Source organism: Bos javanicus, chromosome 9 (assembly GCF_032452875.1).
Source record: "Bos javanicus breed banteng chromosome 9, ARS-OSU_banteng_1.0, whole genome shotgun sequence".
Lineage (NCBI taxonomy): Eukaryota > Metazoa > Chordata > Mammalia > Artiodactyla > Bovidae > Bos > Bos javanicus.
In genome coordinates this window covers 65197753-65220812 of record NC_083876.1, presented here as the reverse complement: position 1 = coordinate 65220812, position 23060 = coordinate 65197753, and the positions used below count along the sequence as shown (strand labels likewise).

The 23060-nt window shown below is 39.2% G+C and overlaps 1 protein-coding gene across 6 annotated transcripts in view; it reads right to left on the bottom strand.

Moving 5' to 3' along the window:
• The window catches only part of CEP162 (centrosomal protein 162), a 94824-nt gene that overhangs the window by 18022 nt on the left and 53742 nt on the right, over window positions 1-23060 (bottom strand). For all 6 annotated transcript variants that reach the window (XM_061427916.1, XM_061427911.1, XM_061427913.1 and 3 more), the window contains 10 exons: window positions 20328-20461; window positions 19837-20064; window positions 19155-19295; window positions 16656-16768; window positions 14662-14767; window positions 9383-9509; window positions 8361-8524; window positions 6724-6828; window positions 2512-2724; window positions 740-1389 (listed from right to left, as the gene is read on the bottom strand). In XM_061427916.1, coding sequence (XP_061283900.1) covers window positions 740-1389; window positions 2512-2724; window positions 6724-6828; window positions 8361-8524; window positions 9383-9509; window positions 14662-14767; window positions 16656-16768; window positions 19155-19295; window positions 19837-20064; window positions 20328-20461 — 1981 coding nt within the window. The remainder of the gene's footprint in view (window positions 1-739; window positions 1390-2511; window positions 2725-6723; window positions 6829-8360; window positions 8525-9382; window positions 9510-14661; window positions 14768-16655; window positions 16769-19154; window positions 19296-19836; window positions 20065-20327; window positions 20462-23060) is intronic.

Sequence of the window (23060 nt, the reverse complement as noted above, 5' to 3'; positions counted from 1 at the left end):
GGAGAGGCGACCTGTGGGAAATCTGGTCCTGAAAGGCAGAAAGAGGACAAGAACTTGGTTTGATTGGGTGAAAAAGATGTAAGCCTCTGGAAAGGCTCAGAGGAGAGAGAAAGGAGATGGTTCTTAGAGATTCTGAGAAAGAAAGGGATTAAGTACAGAAGTTCTTCAAGGCATGAACAGATGTGATCACAAGATTAATTTGAAGAGTTATTTTGGAAAAGAGCACCGTTTCCTCTTAGGATATCAACTGATTTTAACAAGAGCTGTTTTCTGACAGCCATCTGCCTACCACAACCATAAATCTGTAGAGATGGGTCAGCTTACTAACACCATTTGGATATGTGCAGAGAAACAAGACTGGGAAGGAAGGATGGGGTTCACATGAAGATTCCAGTTCATGAGAATCTCAGCTTGCAACAGGTAGGAGATCCAACCCTCAAACAGATCTACACTTAGCTGTGTTATACAGCTTCTTAAAATTTGGCTTGTGAATTTGGTTCAGGGGGCTTCCCTGGTGCCTCAGATGGTAAAGAATCTGCCTGTAATGTGGGAGAACCAGGTTCGAACCACGGGGTCAGGGAAGATCTCCTGGAGAAGAAATGACATGTTGTACAGGTTCTTAAATTTTGGTTTGTGAATTTATTTCAGGGTCAAAATAATTACCCAGGGGAAATACACCTTAAGATTTTTAATTTTTCTTTCTATGTCTCTACATACTCACTTTTTTTTTTTTTTTTACCTTTTCATGGTGTTTTCAAATTGATTCACTGTAGCTTCAGATTTCATCTTCAGCTCATTCCCCTCCACAGTTAATCTCGCCACTTCATTTTTCAATCTGCAGTTTTCTTGTAAAACCTCTGAAATGTGAGAATCAGTAAAAGTATGTGGTTGGTAAAGTTTGCCCTCCAGGGTTCCGGAGGAGTCAGCATTTCCTTTGCCAGGGTGCAGACCATCTTTCTTCACCCTTTTGGCAGTCATTTCCTCTCGAGCCTTAGACTGCTGGTTAGAGAGCATCTTTCTCCTCTCCTTCTGCAGCCGCTCCACAGTTTTGGAAAGGTCCTGTATCTCTCTCCCCTTTGCAGCCAGCTCCTCATTGAGCCTGACCAGTTTAGCTTTAGAGTGAGCCTGTTCCACCTGGAACTCTATGGACTGGAAATCTTTATCATCCTTCTCAGTCTTCCTGAGTTCCAATTCAGCATTCTGATGTTTAAGAACATCTATTTCAGCTTCAAGGTTTCTTATGGTGATCTGATGGGCTTCCTTAACATCATCCAGTTCCTTCTCCAGTGCTTTAGTCCTTGAGGAGTTGTCCTGTTGGTTCTGGGCTGCCTCCTTCAATTTGCAAGCAAGTAACTTCTCCTGTTCCTCCAGTCTCTGCTCATACTGAATCTGCAGAGAAGAATCCATGCAACAACAGACCGCTGCTAAATGCTTCATTAGTTACCGAAGCCCTGAACTCTCCCAGGCCCTGCCTTTTCCTTCATTCAGGGACCCACCATATAGTCTGATGCCTCCAAGTCTATGCTCCTTGAGTCAGTCAAATGTGTTGAAGTTCTAATCTTTGATGGGCATTCCATTACATATTCTCAATATATGTTATATAATTTCATAATGCTGTATGTTGTTTCATAACATTAAATTACACGTTTTTGTATACTAAAACTTATTTTAAGTCTCACCATTACTGTGTACCCTTCTCTATGCAAATTGACAAACTATTCTCCCTGAGGATAAATAGGGAAAGCAGTGGGGGATACTAACGTCTATAAGAAATTGCACATTTTCAACGGCTTAACATCAATTTAGAAATTTCACCCAAGTCAGACTAGAATTTGCATACTAGAGCTAAATTAACAAAAATAACCTAACAGTCCAGGCCAAGGAGGGAGGCATGATAAGAATTTTGTTCATTTATTCAATGAATATTTATTGAGCTACAACTGCTGGCACTGCGTCAGACCCTACAGATAAATTCAGTTCCTGCGTTCCAACAGTTCATAGCCTGGTGACAGTGACACGGCAAGTTTCAATGTCCGGTGGTAACTGTGGTAATGGGCCTACGAACACACGGCAGAGGGGATGAGGTACCCGAGTGGGTCTGGAGGCCTTGAGGGAAGGGGAGAAGACGGCAGAGAGAGAGAGCACATTCAACTTCAGCCTTGAGGGGTGTGTGTAAATTTGGGGATAAGTGGAAACTGGGCTATTTCAGAAGAAGGAAGAGCACATGGGAAGGCAACTGAACACTTGATGTGCACTGGGAATCAGAAATGAAAGAAGTGGCCAAAAATGAGCAGGGGCAAAAGTGGAACGAGATAGGGACTGGAAAAAGGAAAAAGTTGGGAAAATTTAGACGGATCAAAAGGGAGGGGTTGGAATTCATTCCTCTATTTGGTCTCTGCACCGCTCCCCACTGCTCCACCCCAAGACATACTCTTCTGTCTCATTCTAAGAAGCTCTCAGCTACCATGGCATACCTCAGAGCCCCACCTCCATGGCTAGCCTGGCACTTACCTTCATTTTCTGAAACTGCTGTTCCATGGTACGAAGGCTTTTCTTTGCTTCTTCATCTCTGCCCTCCAGATCAGCTTCTAGTTTTTTTATCCTTTTTTCCATAAACTCCACTGTATTTCTATCTGCTATATCACCAGCTGCTGACGCAGCCAGTATTAAAGCTGGCAAAGAATTGGGGTATCGTCTCTTTAGAATTCCTTCCATTTCCTTAACCTAGTGAAATATTGTAGTATGCATTTAAAGTCATAGATATATTAAAATTAAGCAGTTTAATGTACACATTTAGATTATATTAGCCATGTTTAGATTTCAAAGAGATGTTTATATCACATTTCAAGACTAAATCAGATGTACAGTAACACAAATTTCAAATTTCTAATCTAGATTATCTGATTAAAAAACACTACAGTACAATGTCTAATTTAACTGATTAATTTACAGAAACCCTCTTATATTTATTTGAAATAGATCTTGTGACTTCCTATTATACTCCTCAATCTAAATCTCCACCTCACTGGAAAAACAGGAAGAAAACAATACTGATTTCATGGTGTTCATGCAATTAAGTGAGGATCAGATGACATCTGTCTCAGTGATTAGCAGAGTGGCCAGCATGTGAAGAGGGCCAGGTAATGGTTTTATCATGATCTGGTCTCAAAAACCACCTTTCCTAAGGCAAAATGGATTGCTCAAAATCCGGTTTCTAGACTATTAGTCCTTCAATTCAGTTCAGTCCCTCAGTCATGTCCGACTCTTTGCGACCCCATGAATTGCAGCACGCCAGGCCTCCCTGTCCATCACCAACTCCTGGAGTTCACCCAAACTCAGGTCCATCGAGTCGGTGATGCCCTCCAGCCATCTCATCCTCTGTCGTCCCCTCTTCCTCCTGCCCCCAAACCCTCCCAGCATCAGGGTCTTTTCCAATGAGTCAATTCTTCTCATGAGGTGGCCAAAGTATTGGAGTTTCAGCCTCAGCATCAATCCTTCCAATAAACACCCAGGACTGGTCTCCTTTAGGATGGACTGGTTGGATCTCCTTGCAGTCCAAGGGACTCTCAGGAGTCTTCTCCAACACCACAGTTCAAAAGCATCAATTCTTCGGTGCTCAGCCTTCTTCACAGTCCAACTCTCACATCCATACATGACCACAGGAAAAACCACAGCCTTGACTAGACGGACCTTTGTTGGCAAAGTAATGTCTCTGCTTTTGAATATGCTATCTAGGTTGGTCATAACTTTCCTTCCAAGGAGTAAGCATCTTTTAATTTCATGGCTGCAGTCACCATCTGCAGTGATTTTGGAGCTCCAAAAATAAAGTCTGACATTGTTTCCACTGTTTCCCCATCTATTTCCCATGAAGTGATGGGACCAAATGCCATGATCTTAGTTTTCTGAATGTTGAACTTTAAGCCAACTTTCTCATTCTCCTCTTTCACTTTCATCAAGAGGCTTTTTAGTTCCTCTTCACTTTCTTCCATAAGGGTGGTGTTATCTGCATATCGGAGGTTATTGATATTTCTCCCACCAATCTTGATTCCACTTTGTGCTTCTTCCAGCCCAGCGTTTCTCATGATGTACTCGCATAGAAGTTAAATAAGCAGGGTGACAATATACAGCCTTGACATACACCTTTTCCTATTTGGAACCAGTCTGTTGTTCCATGTCTAATTCTAACTGCTGCTTCCTGACCTGCATATAGGTTTCTCAGGAGGCAGGTCAGGTGGTCTAGTATTCCCATCTCTTGCAGAATTTTCCACAGTTTATTGTGATCCACACAGTCAAAGGCTTTGGCATAGTCAATAAAGCAGAAATCGATGTTTTTCTGGAACTCTCTTGCTTTTTCCATGATCCAGTGGATGTTGGCAATTTGATCTCTGGTTCGTCTGCCTTTTCTAAAACCAGCTTGAACATCTGGAAGTTCACGGTTCATATATTGGTGAAGCCTGGCTTGGAGTAGGTTCTTAAAGGTAACACCATTTGCAAAGTTAACAGCAAATATTTCCATACCTGAAGACTGCTTTCATATTCATAAATGTACACAAATATGTACATCGATATGTATACAAATGCACAGATGTCAAGTGGAATATATCCAGATATAAATACTGATAATTTCATCTGCAAAATTTTCAGTTTTGCTTCCTCTGGTATTAAAAATCTAGATTAGATGTAAGCATATAAAGGTATACATATATATATACATACATTCTATGTATATTAAGAACAGACCACGTTTGGCAGAAAACAACAAAATTCTATAAAGCAATTATCCTTCATCTAAAATATAAATTTAAAAAGAAACTAGTTTTTAAAAATGTATTTAACATGTCTATAATTAATATATTCATTTAAATGTTAAGCAGTGTTTTCAATGTGATTTTGATATTTTAAAATGTATACTACATTTTTGGTGGAAACCTAATTTTATTTCTATCTTCTTTAATCTGGCTTTTTAATATTCTTCTTTGGTCACTGTTATCAGTGTGGCTCTATCATACAAATAAAAAAGAAAATCTCACTGGAAATTAAACTACTGAATATACCATTAAATAAGAGCATGAATGAATACACATAACCTGAAATTTTCACTATTAACGTGCATACAATTAGCCCCACTTTTCCTTATGTACTATTTAGAAAAAAGGATGTTTTATTCTATAATCTATTTCAGAATATAGCTCAAAATGATTCTGAATATGTTGTGATATACCTTGATTATAAAATATATATTAAGACTTACAATCATTAGGATAGAAACATCTGCTCCTGAGAAGAGAGTAGGATTTGAAATGCATGTGTAGCAAACTATACAAAAATTAATGAATAATATTTTAGAAAGCTCTAATCCAATAAACCATTAAATTTTTAATGAAAGTGCTAGTAAAAGAGGGAGGCTACTTTTATAAACATTGTATTCCTGGTCAATGTGGGTCACCATTTCAAACCTTAATTTTGTCTTTAAGTATGTTTTATTTTTTACTCTTATATGTTTGGTTCCACAGTATTCTCTTAAAATTAAGTCATCTACTGGGGAAGTGGTTCCTTTGGTCTCTTCTCACAATTCTGGATGGCTTATTCTACGTGGGCTAACCTAAGTCTTAAGCTGGGGGGAAAAAAGTCAAACAATCCTGGACTATAGTTATTTCAGAATATTTCTAGCTCTTCAAACCACCTCTTTCCTCCTTTTGTGGCCACTGAACCAAACTACCAAATCATACCTTTTAATCTAACAGGTCCTGTAAAATTAACAAAGTTAATTTTTTGCCCAGTTTTCCTTCTTCTTCTAAAATGGGGGTAATATTCAGCCCAGTGATGACCTCACAGTTTCAGGTCTGTGATGGAATAATAGCTGTATATCTAAGTGTCACAACTACAGCATCATGTGCCCTTATGAACAGGGCTGAAGTTCTAATTTTGTTTTAATACTTAGTTATGAATACAAACACATTACAGAAGGTTTTAAAAACATAAGGAAAAAGTTAATCAGTATTCCTGCTTACAAAATAACTACTACAATGAAAAAGAAAAAACTTTATCCTAATAAGTGTCACTATACAGTTTTTGAAAAAAGTCTCCCAGCCACACTGACCATGACATGAGTATTTTATTTCTAAGTCTAAACAGTGACAGAGGAGCGTGGCGGACTATAGTCCACAGGGTTGCAAAGAGCTGGACACAACTGAGTGTGCACACACACAAATAGTGTGAGCGAGAGCTCCAAACTGTGGCCAGCTCTCTGGGAGGCTGGATGTTCGGTTTCCAGAGCATCCCACAAGACTTCTCAAGCGCTACTAACATACTCCCAACTGGAGGGTCTCCTACCCCGCCCTCCTCTCTCACCTATCCTTCTTCAGGAGAAAGTATCCTAGCTCTACATCCCAAGTGTCAGAGTTCTGTTTCTTTCTTCCTGGATGTCAAACAGAGTTGGGATGCAAACAACCTTTCATCAGTAGGTCTACCACCTAATGAGACACATGACTTTAAAAATTTCTTTATTCAGAGAACCGCAGATTATATAAAATGACTTTCTTTCCTGCTTTTATTGTTACTTTGAATACTATATTCAAAGTTGAAAGCAGAGGCAGTTCTATATTAAAATGAGTAAGAGCAAAAACTTGCAAGTTGATTACATTGTATAGAAACTTCTAAAACAAAAAACAAAAATGCACTGTATATAAAATATCTTAATGAAAATTTACCCTGAACACATACCTGTCGCTCTAGATCCTGAATTCTTTTGGTATCAGCTGCTTTTTCTTTTAAACGTATCTTCTGCTGGATGGATGGATTTCCAGATTCAGCTTTCAGCTTCTCAACCTACCAATAAGGAAAGACCATGTTAAGAAACTTACACTTGAAACACAGACCTCAAGAGGGAAGCATGATGGAGTTCATTTTAGGGCACTGTGCTGGAGACAGAGAGCAAACAAGACAAGCCAGAAGCCTGCTTTCACGGGGCTTATGTCCTAATGGAAGGAGAGCTCTGATGAGCTAATGAAGTAAATCAGTAACTTCTGAGCATGACAAGTGCTGCTAAGTCGCTTCAGTCGTGTCCGATTCTGTGCAACCCCTTAGACGGCAGTCCACCAGGCCCCACCGTCCCTGGGATTCTCCAGGCAAGAACACTGGAGTGGGTTGCCATTTCCTTCTCCAATGCACGAAAGTGAAAAGTGAAAGTGAAGTCGCTCAGTCGTGTCTGACTCTTAGCGACCCCATGGACTGCAGCCTACCAGGCTCCTCCGTCCATGGGATTTTCCAGGCAAGAGTACTGCAGTGGGGTGCCATTGCCTTCTCTGGAGCATGACAAGTACTACAAAGAAAATAAAGTAAAAGAATGAGAAAGAAAGAGTCAGAAGGGGGCAGGACTGGTAGCTATATTAGATAAAGAGGTTATGAAGCTCTTTCTGGGGAGTAGAAATCAGAGCTGAAACAGAGAGTGAGACATGGGAAGAATGCAGGCCAGGCCTCTTCAGGCCAAAGTGACAAGTGGACTGGGCTCAGCATGCTCAGGAACCAGAGGGAGGTCTGCTGTGGTTAGAGGAGAGTGACTGGGGAAGGGCAGTACAGATAGGGCTGGAGAGGCAGGGCACATTCAGACCATGTGGGGACCTCACAGGCTGTGATAAGGAGCTTGGATTTATCATCATGCCCTGGTAACGGGAGGGGGTGGGCTGAGTACTGGTTCCCAATCCCCACAGATACTAAGATCCAAGGATGCTCAAGCCCCTTATACAAAATGGTATAGAATTTGCATGTAACTCCTGTATACTTTAAATCATCTCTACATTGGGCTTCCCTGGTGGCTCAGATAGTAAAGAATCTGCCCGCAATGCAGGAGACTTGGGTTCAATCCCTGGGTTGGGAAGGACCCTTGGAGAAGGAAATGGCAAACTCCAGGATTTTTGCCTGGAGAATTCCATGGACAGAGGAGCCTAGTGGGCCACATACAGTCCATGGGGTCGCAAAGAGTCAGACATGACTGAGCAACTTTCAGTTTTTTCCTGTATACTTTATCTCTAGATTATTTATAATACCTAAAACAAGGTAAATGCTATGAAAATAGTTTCCACTGCACAGCAAATTTTGCTTTTTGACATTCTGTTTTTTCTGAATATTTTTAATCCATGGTTGACTGAATCTGCTGGATAGGGAACTTGAGGATACAGAGAGCTGCCTGTATTCTCAGTTTAATCTAAAACAGACTACACAAATAAACACAAACCGAAGTCCACCTGACCACTGTAATTAAAAGAATTTCAAGTAGATTGACTCAATGACACAAGCCTATGAAGGAGTGTTGACAATAACAGGGTTCATCTATAGAAACACATTCTGAAATGATCTGTTACCTCAAGTTTCAGCTTCTCAATTTCTTCATTTGCTTCTTTAAGCCGAACTGCATCTTTATCTAGAAGTTCCTGATTTTCGGCATACCACTGTAATCTTTTTTGCAGACGACTGATTTCTTGTTTATGGGTTTCTTCTATAATTTTTATTTCATATAATTTTTCACCTATAAGATCAAGTAATTCAATAACTCGATTATAATTTTTCAAAATGTGGAAATAAACTAAAAGATTTTAAATGAAAACCAATACCTCTCTAATGCAAGCACTTATTAAGAAAGAGGCAAAAAACTTGTTTTTTTGTAAGGCTGTGTCCACTTTAGTGTATTAGTGAAGGAGGATGAAGACTGCTCATAGTCCACATCATCAAACTTGTAGCAAAGCTGGAATCTAGAAATTCTTGATTAATAGTTTTCCCAATGACTTTCATTATAAAAGTAAAGTCGTTTCTATGAAAATAAATGTAGGACTCTGGGCCTCTCCATTTCTTTACCTATGAATCTCTCTGTCAGAACCCAGCTCAAATGCCACTCTTCTCTGAAATCCTCATTAGCATCCTCATGTTTATTTCTAATTTTTTTAATATTAAACTTTTCTGCTTTCTTATTTTACTCTCCTTTGTTTTCCCTGGTGAGGTACGCTGTATCCATCTTTGTGTTTTCTACAACATAGTACAATGTTATTTGCTCATTTGGCAAATACCTGAGAGCATATGTTTCAGACTCAGAGATAAAAATAGGGACTATACCCTGAAAAGTCACAGTCCACCTGAGATGACTATAAACAACTAAGTATGTGATGCCACAAATTCAAAATAATCCATGACTTTCTTTGATCTTGTAAACATTGATGCTAAAACCAATCAAATGCACATACCTATTAATAACTAATATTTTAAAAGCTTCTAAAATTATAATACACTTCAAGGAATAGCATTTTGATTATACTATCCAACTGCTATTACTTAACTCGAGATGAGAACAGTTAAGAGTATAAAGGTAAACTGTTTCAGCTCCAACTTTTACCTGTAGCATAAGCAATCTGGTCTTTGGCTTGGTCTCTCTCTTTCTTCACTTTTTCCAAGTCTACTTCGAGAGCTTGTTTGTCCTGCTTCAGTCTTTTGATGTCTTCCAACAAACTGTTCTTTTCTTTCTAGATATTCATAAAAATACAGAAGCAAATTATTTCCAACCACAATCAATTGTAGAATAGTGTCTCTTTCACCCAATTCATCATAAAGACTGCTAATTATTTTTCTTAAATTTCAGCTTGATTTTATCACTATTCCCCTTCCAGTGATACAAGCTCCCCAAAGCCTCCGAGAATCAGTTCTCATCACTTAACACAGCTTCCAGGCCCCTTCCAATCTCTTTTCTTACTGCTCCTGGGTTTCTCCACCCTCCTAACCAGGCTGCCTCTTCCACCCTCAGCACCTACAATCTGTTCTCCCAGGAACCAGAGGAACTGCCTTCAGGAGTCAGTTAATATCATTTCTTGGTCTGAAACTCTCTGGTGGCTCCCACCTCTTTTAGGGGAAACCTACACCTCTTACCATGACCTTCAGCGTCACAGAACCCAGGCTTGCCCACTCCTTGGACGCATGGCCTGCAAACTCCCCCTCCCACTGCACGCCTACAGAGACCTCCTAGCTGTTCTTTGAACCTGCCCAGCATGTTCCTGCCTCAAGGTATTGGCCCTTACTGTTCCCTCTACCCTCAGCCAGCCAAGTGGCTTGCTCCTTCACTTTATCAGGATTTCTGCTCAAATGAAGCCCCAGGAAGGCCTTGTCTGGTCACTCTAAACTAGAAACCCCCACCCTGGTCCCCAGGTGTATGGCTTTACTTTCCTCTCACATACTCATCACCACCTGACATATTATATATTTACTTGAAAGCAGAACTTTATTTTTCTCATCCTTGTATCACAAAGGCAAAAACTATGCTTGACACAAGTTAAATTCTCAACGTGCTGTACATGCCATACTCAACGGCCCTTACTCCTAGCCTTGACAGAGTCATATTTACCTTTCAAAGTATAGTTCAAATGAGGCTCTTCCTGATAAACCCCACCCCTGCATTCCCACAAACTTCCAGTATACCTGGAAGTACAGCCTTTATTACTCTGTTTCATGTGACACTGATCTGTATTACCTGCCTTTTCTCTTTATTAGGCTGAAAGCTCTTTGGGGATATCAAGACTGATTTTACTACTTGTTTACTTCATGGCACCAAGCACATGGCAGATACTCAGTAAGTGCACACTCAACTCAGCTGATAACTACTGAAGAAATCCCTGTATTCAAGGTGGTACACTTGGCAAGTTCAGTGTCTAGAGGAAAATTCTTAGAAACTTTGTATCACATTACCTTACAATTTAAAATCCAGGCTTATGAAGAAAATAAATCCACCCCTAAGGCCTTGTATTAATATAATCGTGGTTTTAGCGGCATCATTTCACTGTTTAATCTTTTGTGTGATCTTCTGTGGATGTCTTTTCAGGAGAATGCTGAGTTTCTTCAAGAATTTACTGTGCGGACACTTGGAGGCCTCTGTCTATCTCTCCGACCCTCTCTTCCATCACTCTTGTCCTTACTCACCCAACTCGTTCCTCAGAGGCTTCCGAGGCACCATGTCCCTGTATGGAAGGCTCGGTCTTTGCACAGTGAGTGGCTGCTCCTCCTCAGCTTCTGACACAGACACAACTTTCTCAGGAGCGCCTCCTTGCTTGCTCACCCACGCTGCTGAGAGCTGCCTAACCCCTGCCCTGCCTACCACTAGTCTCTGTTCTTATTTTTCTCAAAGAACTTAACCTCCATGTGCACCTATTTCTTGCTCACTTATCTGTCTTCCCTGGTTGAATACACGCTCCTAGTGAGCAAGGTACAGGCCTGACTTGTTTACCTGCCATTTTTCCACAGGCCAGAGGAGTTCCTAAGTGACTGCTGAGCTGCAGTCAGCTTCACCCTCCTCCTCATCGTGGGAAACTAGAAGCTAAGGGCTCAAGATCTTTGCTTTCAGTATGTGTCCATCCATAGTTTACAAAGAACCAGCTCACATTTTATGACTACACTAATGGGTATTAATTTTTAAGTAGGTTTGACATGAACATTATACTACAGATTTATCCCAGTATGAATTTTTGCTCTAAAACTATTTAAACTCAGAAAACCAGACATAATGGCATTCCATCTTTTGGTATTTGCACAAATAACCACATCCCCAAATAACTTTTACCTTTAACTAACACATTTCTTTTAAGGTGTTCCTGCCTTTGGTACTTTCACCATGATGGGCTTGGATGTAGATTTTTACTTATGTATCCTGAGCAGGACTCACTGTATTTCCTGAATTTGAGAATTCATCTTTTATAATTTCTAGAAAATTCTTGGCCATTACTTTATAAAAACATTTAATTACATATTATAGCATCTCCTATTTCTGTTATTTTCTATTTCTCTATTTCGTGTGTTTCAGTCTAAGTTCTCTTAGATCTATCTTCCAGTTGACTACTTTCTTCTTAATTACATCTGATCATCTATTTAACTTTTCTACTTATTCTCTTTTTCTCTGAATTTCCCTGGTCTGTTTTGTTCCTTCCTCACATTGAATTTCTCACTTATTCTGTATATTTAATCATTTAAAAGTATTTAATTTATAGTCTACTCAATAATCCCACTGCTAACTCACTTCAGTCATGTCCAACTCTGTGCGATCCCATAGATGGAAGCCAACCAGGCTCCCCCATCCCTGGGATTCTCCAGGCAAGAGTACTGGAGTGGGTTGCCATTTCCTTCTCCAATGCATGAAAATGAAAGTGAAGTCGCTCAGCCACGTCCGACTCTTAGCGACCTCATGGACTGCAGCCTACCAGGCTCCGACACCCATGGGACTTTCCAGGCAAGAGTACTGGAGTGGGGTGCCATTGGCTTCTCCGACTCAATAATCCTACCGGGGTTTTAATCCTGTTTATTAAGTTACCCCATGCCTACTCATGGTGGGCTGTTTCCTTGGATTTTGTAATTTTGCATTGCAAGTGTACTGTCAACATGATTTAATCTGTAGGAATACTGTGTGAACTGGGTTAAGAGTGGACACTCTTAAGAGTGTTTTGCACATGTTTCTTCTAGACATACTTAAGATGACTGCTGACTGAGGATCATTTTATGGTTTTTTTCTTCCCCCAGATTGAGCATGACCTACCTTTGAAAGTGAAAGTCACCTAGTCGTGTCCGACTCTTTGCTATCCCATGGACTGTACAGTCATGGAATTCTCCAGGCCAGAATACTGGAGTGGGTAGCCTTTCCCTTCTCCTGGGGATATTCCCAACCCAGGGATTGAACCCAGGTCTCCCACATCGCAGGCAGACTCTTTACCGGCTGAGCCAAAGGGAAGCCCAAGAATACTGGAGTGGGTAGCCTATCCCTTCTCCAGCAAATCTTCCCGACCCAGGAATTGAACTGGGATCTCCTGCACTGCAGGTGGATTCTTTACCAACTGAGCTATGAGGGAAGCCCGACCCACCCTTGAAGGTAGTGTCAATTCAAATACTAAAACACAAATGAAAGGAGAAGGGATGACATCTATACTGAATAATCAATAAAGCACTGAGAAGATGAGATCTTTTCCCCCTCTTTCTATAGATACCAAGTTAAGAGAGAGAAGCTTTCTCGACATTTCAGTCCCTTCTGAAAGTGGGTCAGTTTTTTCCTGAAACACTTTTTTACTGAAGGATATGGCCCTGTGCAGTCCTGGGGTCCTATCTCCACTTTGTTGTTCAAGCTCAAGGCTCGTGGTTACTGAGCTGACAGCCCAAGAGCAATGCTTACTGCTAGCTCCGTATCCCTGTTCTATTCTGACCCCAGAAGTTCACTTTACTTTCTTGAGAGTTGGGTTATGTAATTTACAAGATGTTAATTATATTTTAGCCAGCATGTTCTGGTGATTTCAGTGTCAGTTTTGGTTTCCCATTTGTTCAAAAATGCGTCCAAAACCGCACTTTTAAAAGGTCACTAATAACAGCCTTCAAGTGAAGTTAATGCTGTGGTCACAACCTAATCATGCTTTCCCAAGCCTTCATAAACTACAGTAATTTCTCTCTTAACTTGCTAGTTTTTGAGGCCCACTGATAAGTGAAGGTGTCCAATCATTTATTCTTTCTATTTATCCGCTTACCAATCTAATCATTCTGTACCCACATGCATCTTAAGGAAGTTCTCTAATGGGTTCATATTTGAAGCTTCATTTTATATACTGCAAAAACCTGTCAAATATCAACTACTGAACTCTGGCATGTTTAAATTTCTGTGTAGCCTAACTTTATGTAATAAATTTCTAATTAGAAAGTGACATGCAATTGGAATTATTCTAATGTGCATAATCGTTGAAATAGATTCAAAGTACTTAATGGGAGGGAGTGGGGAAAGCTAACTGCCCTTCCACAGGAGCTGTCTGTGGCAGTGGTTTTGAGTGTTACAGTGATGGGTGGGTGCTACAAACATAGTTCTTGAGGACAGGAGTGATAAAAACCAAGCAATGCATAAAACTGTTCTGCTTAAGACAGAAATAATCTGCCCTAAATTCCCAAACTTTTCCCATTGGTAAACACTGCTTTAAGAAATTCTAGGCCATATGCTTTATAGTACAATTCAGTAAAAATAAAGAAAAAAATTATGTAGCAGATATTGCATTTCACCGCTCTGTCAGGCATATCAGATACAAATTCTTCAGATATAGTCTCAGCCCCTCTTAAGTGTACAGCCCACTTAGGAAGACTGAGGAAAAGTCAACTCACTTTTTAAGGTGAATGATCACTTTCAAATTGTTTTCCTATTTCAGCCCTCCATTTTCAAAGAGGAGTTTGTTTGAAGTTAGGTATGTACACGCATGCATGTTCAGCCACTTCAGTCGTGTCCAACTCTTGGCGACCCTATGGACTGTAGCCCCTCAAGCTCCTCTGTCCATGGGATTCTCCAGCAAGAATACTGGAGTGGGCTGCCATGCCCTTCTCCAAGGGATCTTCCCTAAATAAGGCTCTGCCTCCAACATGACTCCACATGATAAATGCCTGATGAGAGGTTGGATAATAAAAGATGCCATCTATAACCAGTATCACATTGTTTCCTCTATATTGAGGTCACAGGTATTTCAATGCTAATCTTAGGTATCTCCTAGTTTTTAATTGGTATGAAATTTATAAGCAGATTTATTCATAAGTTACAAAAGCAGATTTTTCTTTTTTACACACGTAAGGATTTTTATAACACACTTTCCTGTTGCTAATGGTTAAAATCCTTATGTACCTTACCTGTGCTGCCCGTAGTTCTGCTAACAGATCTGTAAAATTTTGATTTTTGGTGGGCTCTGAATCTTCAACTGCTTGAGACAGGAAACGACTTCTGTGCATCTGTTCTCTGATTTATTTTGAAAATAAATACATATATGTTTACAATGTCCTCCTTTAAGTACAAAATATTCGATTCTTAAAAATTAAAAACTCTTTGCACATCAAAACTGAGCCTCTGAAGATAAACAGTTCGTTTGCACTAAAGAATACAATACTGAAATGTTAGAAGAGGAGTATACTTTAAGGGAAATGTTTATGTATAATCTAAAAGAATTGAAACTCTAAGAGTATTGGTGTATTTGTAATATAAAAACATTTCTTGCCAATTTTCAGAAAAAAGAAAATCAATGTCTGGGAAAGACTTCCTGCATTGCATTTCCCCTGTGGTGTTCTGTACTCCTTGTCATATCACTCTAGACTCCTTTCTGAGAAACACAAATTGCCAATCATACCCATGGAAACAAACAAACAAAACCAAATACAATCTACTACTGGTTCCTTCAAGTCAGTTTTTCTTTTTCTTTTTTTTCCAGGGAACATTATACAAGGAGTTTAGGAATCTGTATATGATCATCTAAGTCTAAAGAAACAATTTATTCCATTGTGGAAATTCATTTAGAGCCTCAGGTTTGGAGCCAGGAATAGATCTTCTCTTTTAGAAGCCAGGCAATATAAGATATAAAATTTTAAAATATATTATTGAAGCATCTGGGAAGAAAGCAGATGTAGAAGCCCTGAGGCATCAGAACTATGCAGATTATTAGCTCTGCCATGGGGATCACACTTACCAGGAGAAAGGGGTGACCCCCCAATTTATACAAAAGTGCCTTCAACTTGCCAACCTGTGTACTTTCTAGCTTTGTCTGCTACAAGGTGTGCCTTTTTCTACTGTGCATGAAAGATCAGTGTGAGCTAACAGCAGCCTTGTCTCTTATGCCCTAAATTATCTTGCAAAAAATGGAAGTAGTATGTAAATAAACATAATGTACATGACATTCACAGTCCAAGATGTTTCTTCGGATAGTAGTTCTATCTGAGATTTCAGGTGTTTAGGTGAAATGATGCACAGCTGGCAGTCACTTCCTAAAAGAAGATAGAACCCTAGCCTCCCCATGTTTGGTGGTTCAGCTCTTTCACTTAGTATATTAAAGATGGACATAGTAACATCCCAAAGACCTTACAGTCTGAAGTATGACTGGTTCCTAAGTGGGTGCTAGCGCTCTGTCAGCCTGCCGTGGTATGTTTGTTGTAATAACTCCCAGGTTCTTTCTCTGGAGAAATTTCCTTGCCAAACAGCAGCTCCTGCCCCCTGCCCCAGAGGATACCCGCAAGCTGCTTCCTGGGACCCACTTCATCCAGTGACAGACTGCCTTGAGGGGTTCAAAGGGCTGTTCTCCACTTGACTCAAGTAGGGACCAACTATGTAATGAAATCTGTTCTCCTGCATGTCCTGGTGAGAGTGGAATGAAGCCAGCCTCCAGCCGAAACCCAGTCTCACTGATTTTCCCGCTCACCATCCACCCCAATCCTCACCTCATCTCGCTTCTCTTGCCCCTTGTCCTAAGAGTTATCTTCCAGAAAAGCACCTCCACAAAGATCCCCATCTCAAGCTCTACTTGTATGCAATCTGACCTAACACAGTAAATAATACTGTAGTTTATTATTATTTACTATTATTGTATTATCCAAGTATCTCAGATTTAAAAGGAATAATTCAGTTTCCTGAAATTGATGTGAAATTCTAATACCAATATGCTGAAAATACTAAAGTATGTACTGATCATTGAACACCAAAGAGAATCACTGAATATGAAAAATGTAAAAGTTACAAAACTGTAAATCAGTGTACAACTTCTAAAATTTCTAAGTATAACTAAATGTATTATTAATATAATAATAAAATGCTTAGAAATAGTCAAAGTATATTTGATCTTAAGAATTTAAAAAGGACTTACTTTAAGGCAGCTAATTCACTGAATAAACTCTGGTTTTCCTTGAACATTCGCTCCTCATTTTTTTTGTTTTGTTCTTGGAGATCTTTCACTTGATTATACAATTTTTCATTTTCCTTTTTATAAACAGAAAATTACATTTTAGTTAAAAACCAGTAGTACTTACATAAGTTTATTTGCTTATAAAAGATGTATCCTTTAAGCAATTTTAAAGGCTTTTCAATTTCTTCAGTTTTTGAGTAAGCAAAATCTTTTTCTAACTTTTTGTCTCAGAAGAAAATCTGTAAACCGAGAACAGTTCTTTCTAAAATGTCCAAAATCATTAGTTGAAAAAAAATTCCCCAAATCAAAGAGCCCATCAGAGTAATGTACTGCATTTCACGTGAGTAAATGGACCAGTGACTGCAGGAAGAACCACATCCTGACTTGTGTGCTGTTTGGGGCTGTCTGCACACTCTTTTTCTTGCTTTTGGCCCATCTTTCTGCAGTGAGGTGACTGGACATAGTCCCAGTGGGTATCTGTGTTTGTTTCTGGAACTTTATGTGAGCAGGGAGTTAGAGACTGGGTGCTTCTGGAAGATCAGGGCAGTGAGTGTATAGACTAGACCCAGTACAACATCTGGCTTGAGTGAAAGAGGGACTCAAACAGTGAGGATAGGGGAGAAAGTACCCATCTGTGCTCAGATGCTCTGGCTTATTAACCTCTTTAAAATCAAGAAATTGATGAAAACCAAGGACCACTGAGGATTTCATGAAAACCATGAACTGTCTCACCATGTCTGGCCCAGTGCCTGACACATAGTTTGTGGCTGATTTTCAGCAGAATTAATGAAACTCAGAAAAACACATACATACACAGACACATCAATTTCATGTTATCTTTATGGGAGTGGGTGGTTGGCAAAATCATAGGTCTGTGAAATCCTGCTTTAAAACCCATGCTGTGTATATAGCAAGCTCAGAATGGCAGGGAGGGTTTGGAAGGTTCTAACTAACTCCAGGATGGGGTATCTTGCAAAATCCATACTATTTCATTTACAGCTGGAATATCTGGGGACTTCTCAGGTGGTTCAGTGGTTAAGATTCTGCCTGTGTTCCCAACTCAGGGGCCTTGGGTTCAATCCCTGGTCAGGGAACTAGATCCCATGGGCCGCAATGAAGAGTTCGCATGCCGCAACTAAAGATCACACATGCTGCAAAGAAGATCAAAGGTCCTGAGTGCCCCAACTGAGACCAGTGAAAAAATAAATATATACTAAAAAGAAAAGCTGTAATTTCTGATGTGATAATGCTTTCTTTGGATGTCCCCAAAATGAAAATGCTTATTATTGTGAGGCTGGATGCTTAGGTTACAGTTGTCAAAAGAGGAAAAAGGAGTAAGACAGAGGAAAAGGATAGAGAAGTTAAAAAAAAAAAAAGTGGTCAGGAGGAACTAAGACAAGTCTCCTGCTGGAACATAGCCAAACCTGCCCCGGCTGACTGTCAACACCACCAAGACTCTGTCATCACAGAGAACAAATGTATGGCTTCTGCAGAACATACACATTTTCTCCCATTTAATTCATTTTTTAGTTTTACTCTCAAGGCATTGGCAATTGATTTCAGATTTACAGTTCTCAATACAGTATCAAAACTAGCCAATATTATCTATGGGAAAAAAAAAAAAGATCCCCTGGAGAAGGGAGTGGCAACCCACTCCATATTCTTGCCTAGAGAATCCCAAGGACAAAGGAGCCTGACAGGCTACAGTCCCCGGGGCTGGAAAGATCTGGACACGACTGAGTAACTAACACTTTCACTTTCAAAGGAAAAAAAGACAGTTTCTAAGGAAATCTATTAGTAACAGGCCAACATGCACGAACTGGTTACTGTGTGGAAGGCAGGAAGAGGTTGATCTGCAGTCTTATTTTAATTTCACAACCACTGTGAGACAGGTATTATTATCCTCATTTCACAGATGAGGAAACTGCCTGAGAGAGGTAATGTGATTTGCCTAAGGCTATAGAGCAGGTATGAAGCAAAATCTAAAATCAGATTTTTTTGAATCCAGAACCCATGCTCTTAACCACTTTAATTCTCCCCATAAAAAATGCACAGACTAGTCAAATTATTACTTCCTTCCATTGCCATTACCTGTTAAATGGATGCAGAAATATATATTTTTTTAATTTTATTTTTAAACTTTACATAATTGTATTAGTTTTGCCAAATATCAAAATGAATCCGCCACAGGTATACATGTGTTCCCCATCCTGAACCCTCCTCCCTCCTCCCTCCCCACACCGTCCCTCTGGGTCGTCCCAGTGCACTAGCCCCAAGCATCCAGTATCGTGCATCGAACCTGGACTGGCATCTAGTTTCATACATATTTTACATGTTTCAATGCCATTCTCCCAAATCTTCCCACCCTCTCCCTCTCCCACAGAGTCCATATTTTTAAAGGCCTTATTTTTATAATCAAAGAATCTCAAGACAAACTAAATTTGTGCTGAAGAGCCATACCTGCTGATATCCTTGAAGAAGCATCTCTTGTTCTTGTATTTCTTTTTGGATTTGCTTCAATTTTTCTTCAGTGACAGGATCAGTTGTTTCTCCCAAATGTAACCACCTGTGTTTTTTGTTTGATTCTTCAAAACTACTCAACTTTGAGAAAATGCAGGTATTGTTTCATTTGGGGAAGAAAATGATACAGTGAGAAGTGAGGAAGAACATCAGAAAACTCCAGGTGTATAGACCTAAGACTGTCTTATAAGCACACTAGAATTATCGTAACACCAACTACAATTAAGTCACTACAGGGATGCTTTGTACTGATGGTTCTGACGGTGGAAGTAACTCAGAAATGCTACACAGGGTCACTTTCCTGAATCTAGAACTTCTATAGCTTTCTTTCTGAAACTGCTGTCTTCCCTGAAGGTCACGGTGAACCAAGTGATTAGTTTTCAAAAAGGACTGCTAAGAAGAAAACTATCAAAACGAACCAATTTAATTTTTGATTCCCCCCCGCAAGGATTTCATGTAGGCTCTTTTGTAAGGAGGCACCGTCAGGAACCATGTTCATGTTTTATGCAGCAAATATATCAAGTCAAGAGGCCCCAGGAACAAGAAAATAACAATGCATTTAGCAGGGAGTACAAGTTCTTTTTAATAAATAAAAGGAGAAATAGGACAATGTGTCTAGTACCTTGGCTTGAAGAATATAATTGTCTTGATTCAGTCTGAAGAGTTCCTTTTCCTGTTGTCTCTTTAGTTCCTCCATCTTATTTTCCAGCTCTTTCTCCTTTTCTGAGAAAGTGACTTTAATTTGTTCAATCAGAGCTTGGGCACCCTTCCATTTTTCCTCTGCTTCCTGAACTCTTTTAAACATAAGCAATTCTGTCTCCTTGTTCCCACCATGGTATCCTGAAGAATCCTTTTAATGAAAAGCATTACTTCATTATGTAGAGTTACATAGGAGATTCAAACATGGGTTGGTTAGGGGAAAGAAACCCCACAAAGAATAAAAATGACATGTTTAACAATGTTCTACTAATCAAGAAGATCAATACATGTTCAATAAAAGTGATGAGTATCCGTCAACACAAAAGAAGTTTCAAATATTTCATTTTTTATAATTGTTTCAATATATATAGAACATAAAACAGTATGAATATTATTTTTAAATTTAATACCTACATTCTGAAACTGAACACAGGAGTCAGCTTCTGTGGGGCCCTCAGACGACTTAGGAGTAGCCAGCCAACTTTCAGTTTGAGGAGCTGGTTTACCCAAAGATGCAGGCTTGATCAGCTTTGTTGCAGGTAAGATTTCTAAATATTGTAAACAATGGATAAAAGCATCACAAATACAAACCATGTTGAGTGTGTATTCAGGCAATTATTTAACAATAAGTACTAATGAGGACACGAAGACAAATGAGCATCTCAAAGGAGGCTAATGCCTAATAAACACTGCAAGGCATCTGTTTCATTGCACTTGAACTCCAGTTCATAATCAACATTCTATTCAATTTGACACAGAAGGCTCATTGACCCAAGATTCATATTAAATGACAGATGGAGCTCAATATATGTGAGGAGAATGTGGATTAGGGTAATTTCAGGTTTTACTATTTTTCAATAAGTTATCGTTTTAAATGTTCATAGCAATAGCAAATAGAAGTATTTAAACAATTAATCAAAGAGCAGCTGATAATGAAATATTTCAGTTCGGATTAAAGTACGGTTTCAAAGCACAATTTTTATAAATAATGTATATCAAGATATAGTATCACTGGAATAATATAAATTTCATGCAAACCTCAAAACAAGTAATTTAAAATCTGATTAAAAAGAAAATGATAAAACTGCTATAATATCCTGTTTATTAAATTAGAAAAAATGTGGTTCACACACACACACACACATATTCCGGTCAAATTTTCAGTTTTTAAGGTACCTTGTAAATCTTAAAAAAAGAAGAAATAATTCTAAGACCAATAAGTTACTCAGTTTATAATAAAAAAAAATTAACGGAAATACTGAGAAGAGATCCTCAGGCCCATATTCTAATGTTACAGTTTCTGAACTGAATACTGCATCAACATGTACTTGACTGCCTTAGATGTAAATGAAACATTTGAAACTGAAATAATTTCTTCAAGATGCTAACTTTTTAAATGCAAGGTTGACTTTTTCATTGAAGTTAAAACACATGGTCATTAAAGATTTGGAAAATATAGAAAAGTCAAAAGAAACAACAAGTCCCCAACAGGACCTCACCCTGAGATTTCCTTCCACTCTCTTCCAGGCCTGCCATTTTTTCCTCATATAGTAGTAATCATATTTAATTGGACTGAGTGTTGTGGAAGGTTTTTCTGGAGAAAATTTCTTACACTGTTCATAAATAAAGTTTGAGTCATTGTGAAAGCAGGCGTTAAACCTTCCAAGTCACTGGAGGTCCATTAACATGGCCAATGAACGGCGGGGGATCTGCTAGCGTTGTGATTCTTCCAAGGACATGGCAGCCAAGAGTGACAAGTGGTTCTTGCTCAAGCTGCAGTCAGCCAGCGCTTTGATGCCAGAATTGTTCTTTCCTGAGTTCTTAATTTTGGTCTCCCTAAGTAATTATTTTCAGTAACAGTACATGGACAATATCTTTTCTCTTTATACATGAAAGAAAATTTGCTTGGATATAAAATTCAAATGTGAAAAGTGCAGTGTTTGGAACTTATGAGCCCTTCTTGAAAAAACAATGGATTAAGAGAATTCAGTCAAATAAGAAACCAATCAAAATAATTCTAGAAAGTGATGGCTAAGGGACTGGTGAAAAGTATTCTGGTCCTTTAACAGCCGGAACCAAGACCCACATTCAAAAGCTGTGGGGAATTACAGTTGCTAGAGAGAATATAACAGATATATCTTGAACAAGTAAAAATAAAACCAACAAAAATGAGTGGCAGGCATGTGAGTGGGGGTTTTATTAACTCATTTCATAGAAGAGAAACTGATAATGTATAGAATTGAAAAATGTAGGTAAAAACAACATGGTTTTGGCAACCTTTCAGTGGTTTTCATAGTCTATTTTATTAAAATGATCTTTTGGGATATAGTATTTCTTAGGAGGAAGTTTCTTTTTCTGCTTACAGATTTAAGTAAAACTAAATCTAATATTTATTTTAAAAGAACTTATGAAGTGTGATCTATTCTTGTAAAATGTTTTGTTTGTTCATTCACATGCTTGCCTTTCTCTTTCCTTCTAGTCATTTCACAGAAAAGTAAGAGAAAACGAGACCCCAGGAGACTTCTCAGAGGAAGGGATTAGAGGTCCACAGGTTGAGAACAGGAGGAAAGGATGCTTGTGTTAAGCCAGAAATTACAATTCTGTGTCTCCAGAAGACCCGCCCATGACTGCCGTTCCCCTGCTGATATGGGTCAGCCCCAGCCTTTCCAGCTTACACGCATGAGTTTCTGCAGCGAATATGCATGAGCACAGACAGAAGAAAAGAATCTTTGATGCTGAAAGAATTTTAAATACAGTCAAAGTGGCCCTGAAATTGACAGTTATGGGGAAAGGCAAGGGAAAATACTCTAAGGCAGAAGTAAATTTTCCAACGAGGTTATTTCTCCTCTGACAACTATTGTTACCAGATAACAATGATGGAACTGGTCACCTATTCGATTTAATCACACAGAAAAGGACAAAATGCTTCTGGCTCTATTGCTCTCCCTCTCCCAATGAAGTCCAAAGGCAACAGAAATGTGGGTCTAAGTCAAACATCTCTATTTCTTTTACTTGCATCATGGGCTTCTACGTGGAAAATTACCCTTGCCTACTGCCAACATATTAAAAAATGACTGGATTAGGAAATATCCAGATTAGGAGGCACTGTGATGACAGGCGGGAGGAGAAGGGGGCAACAGAGGATGA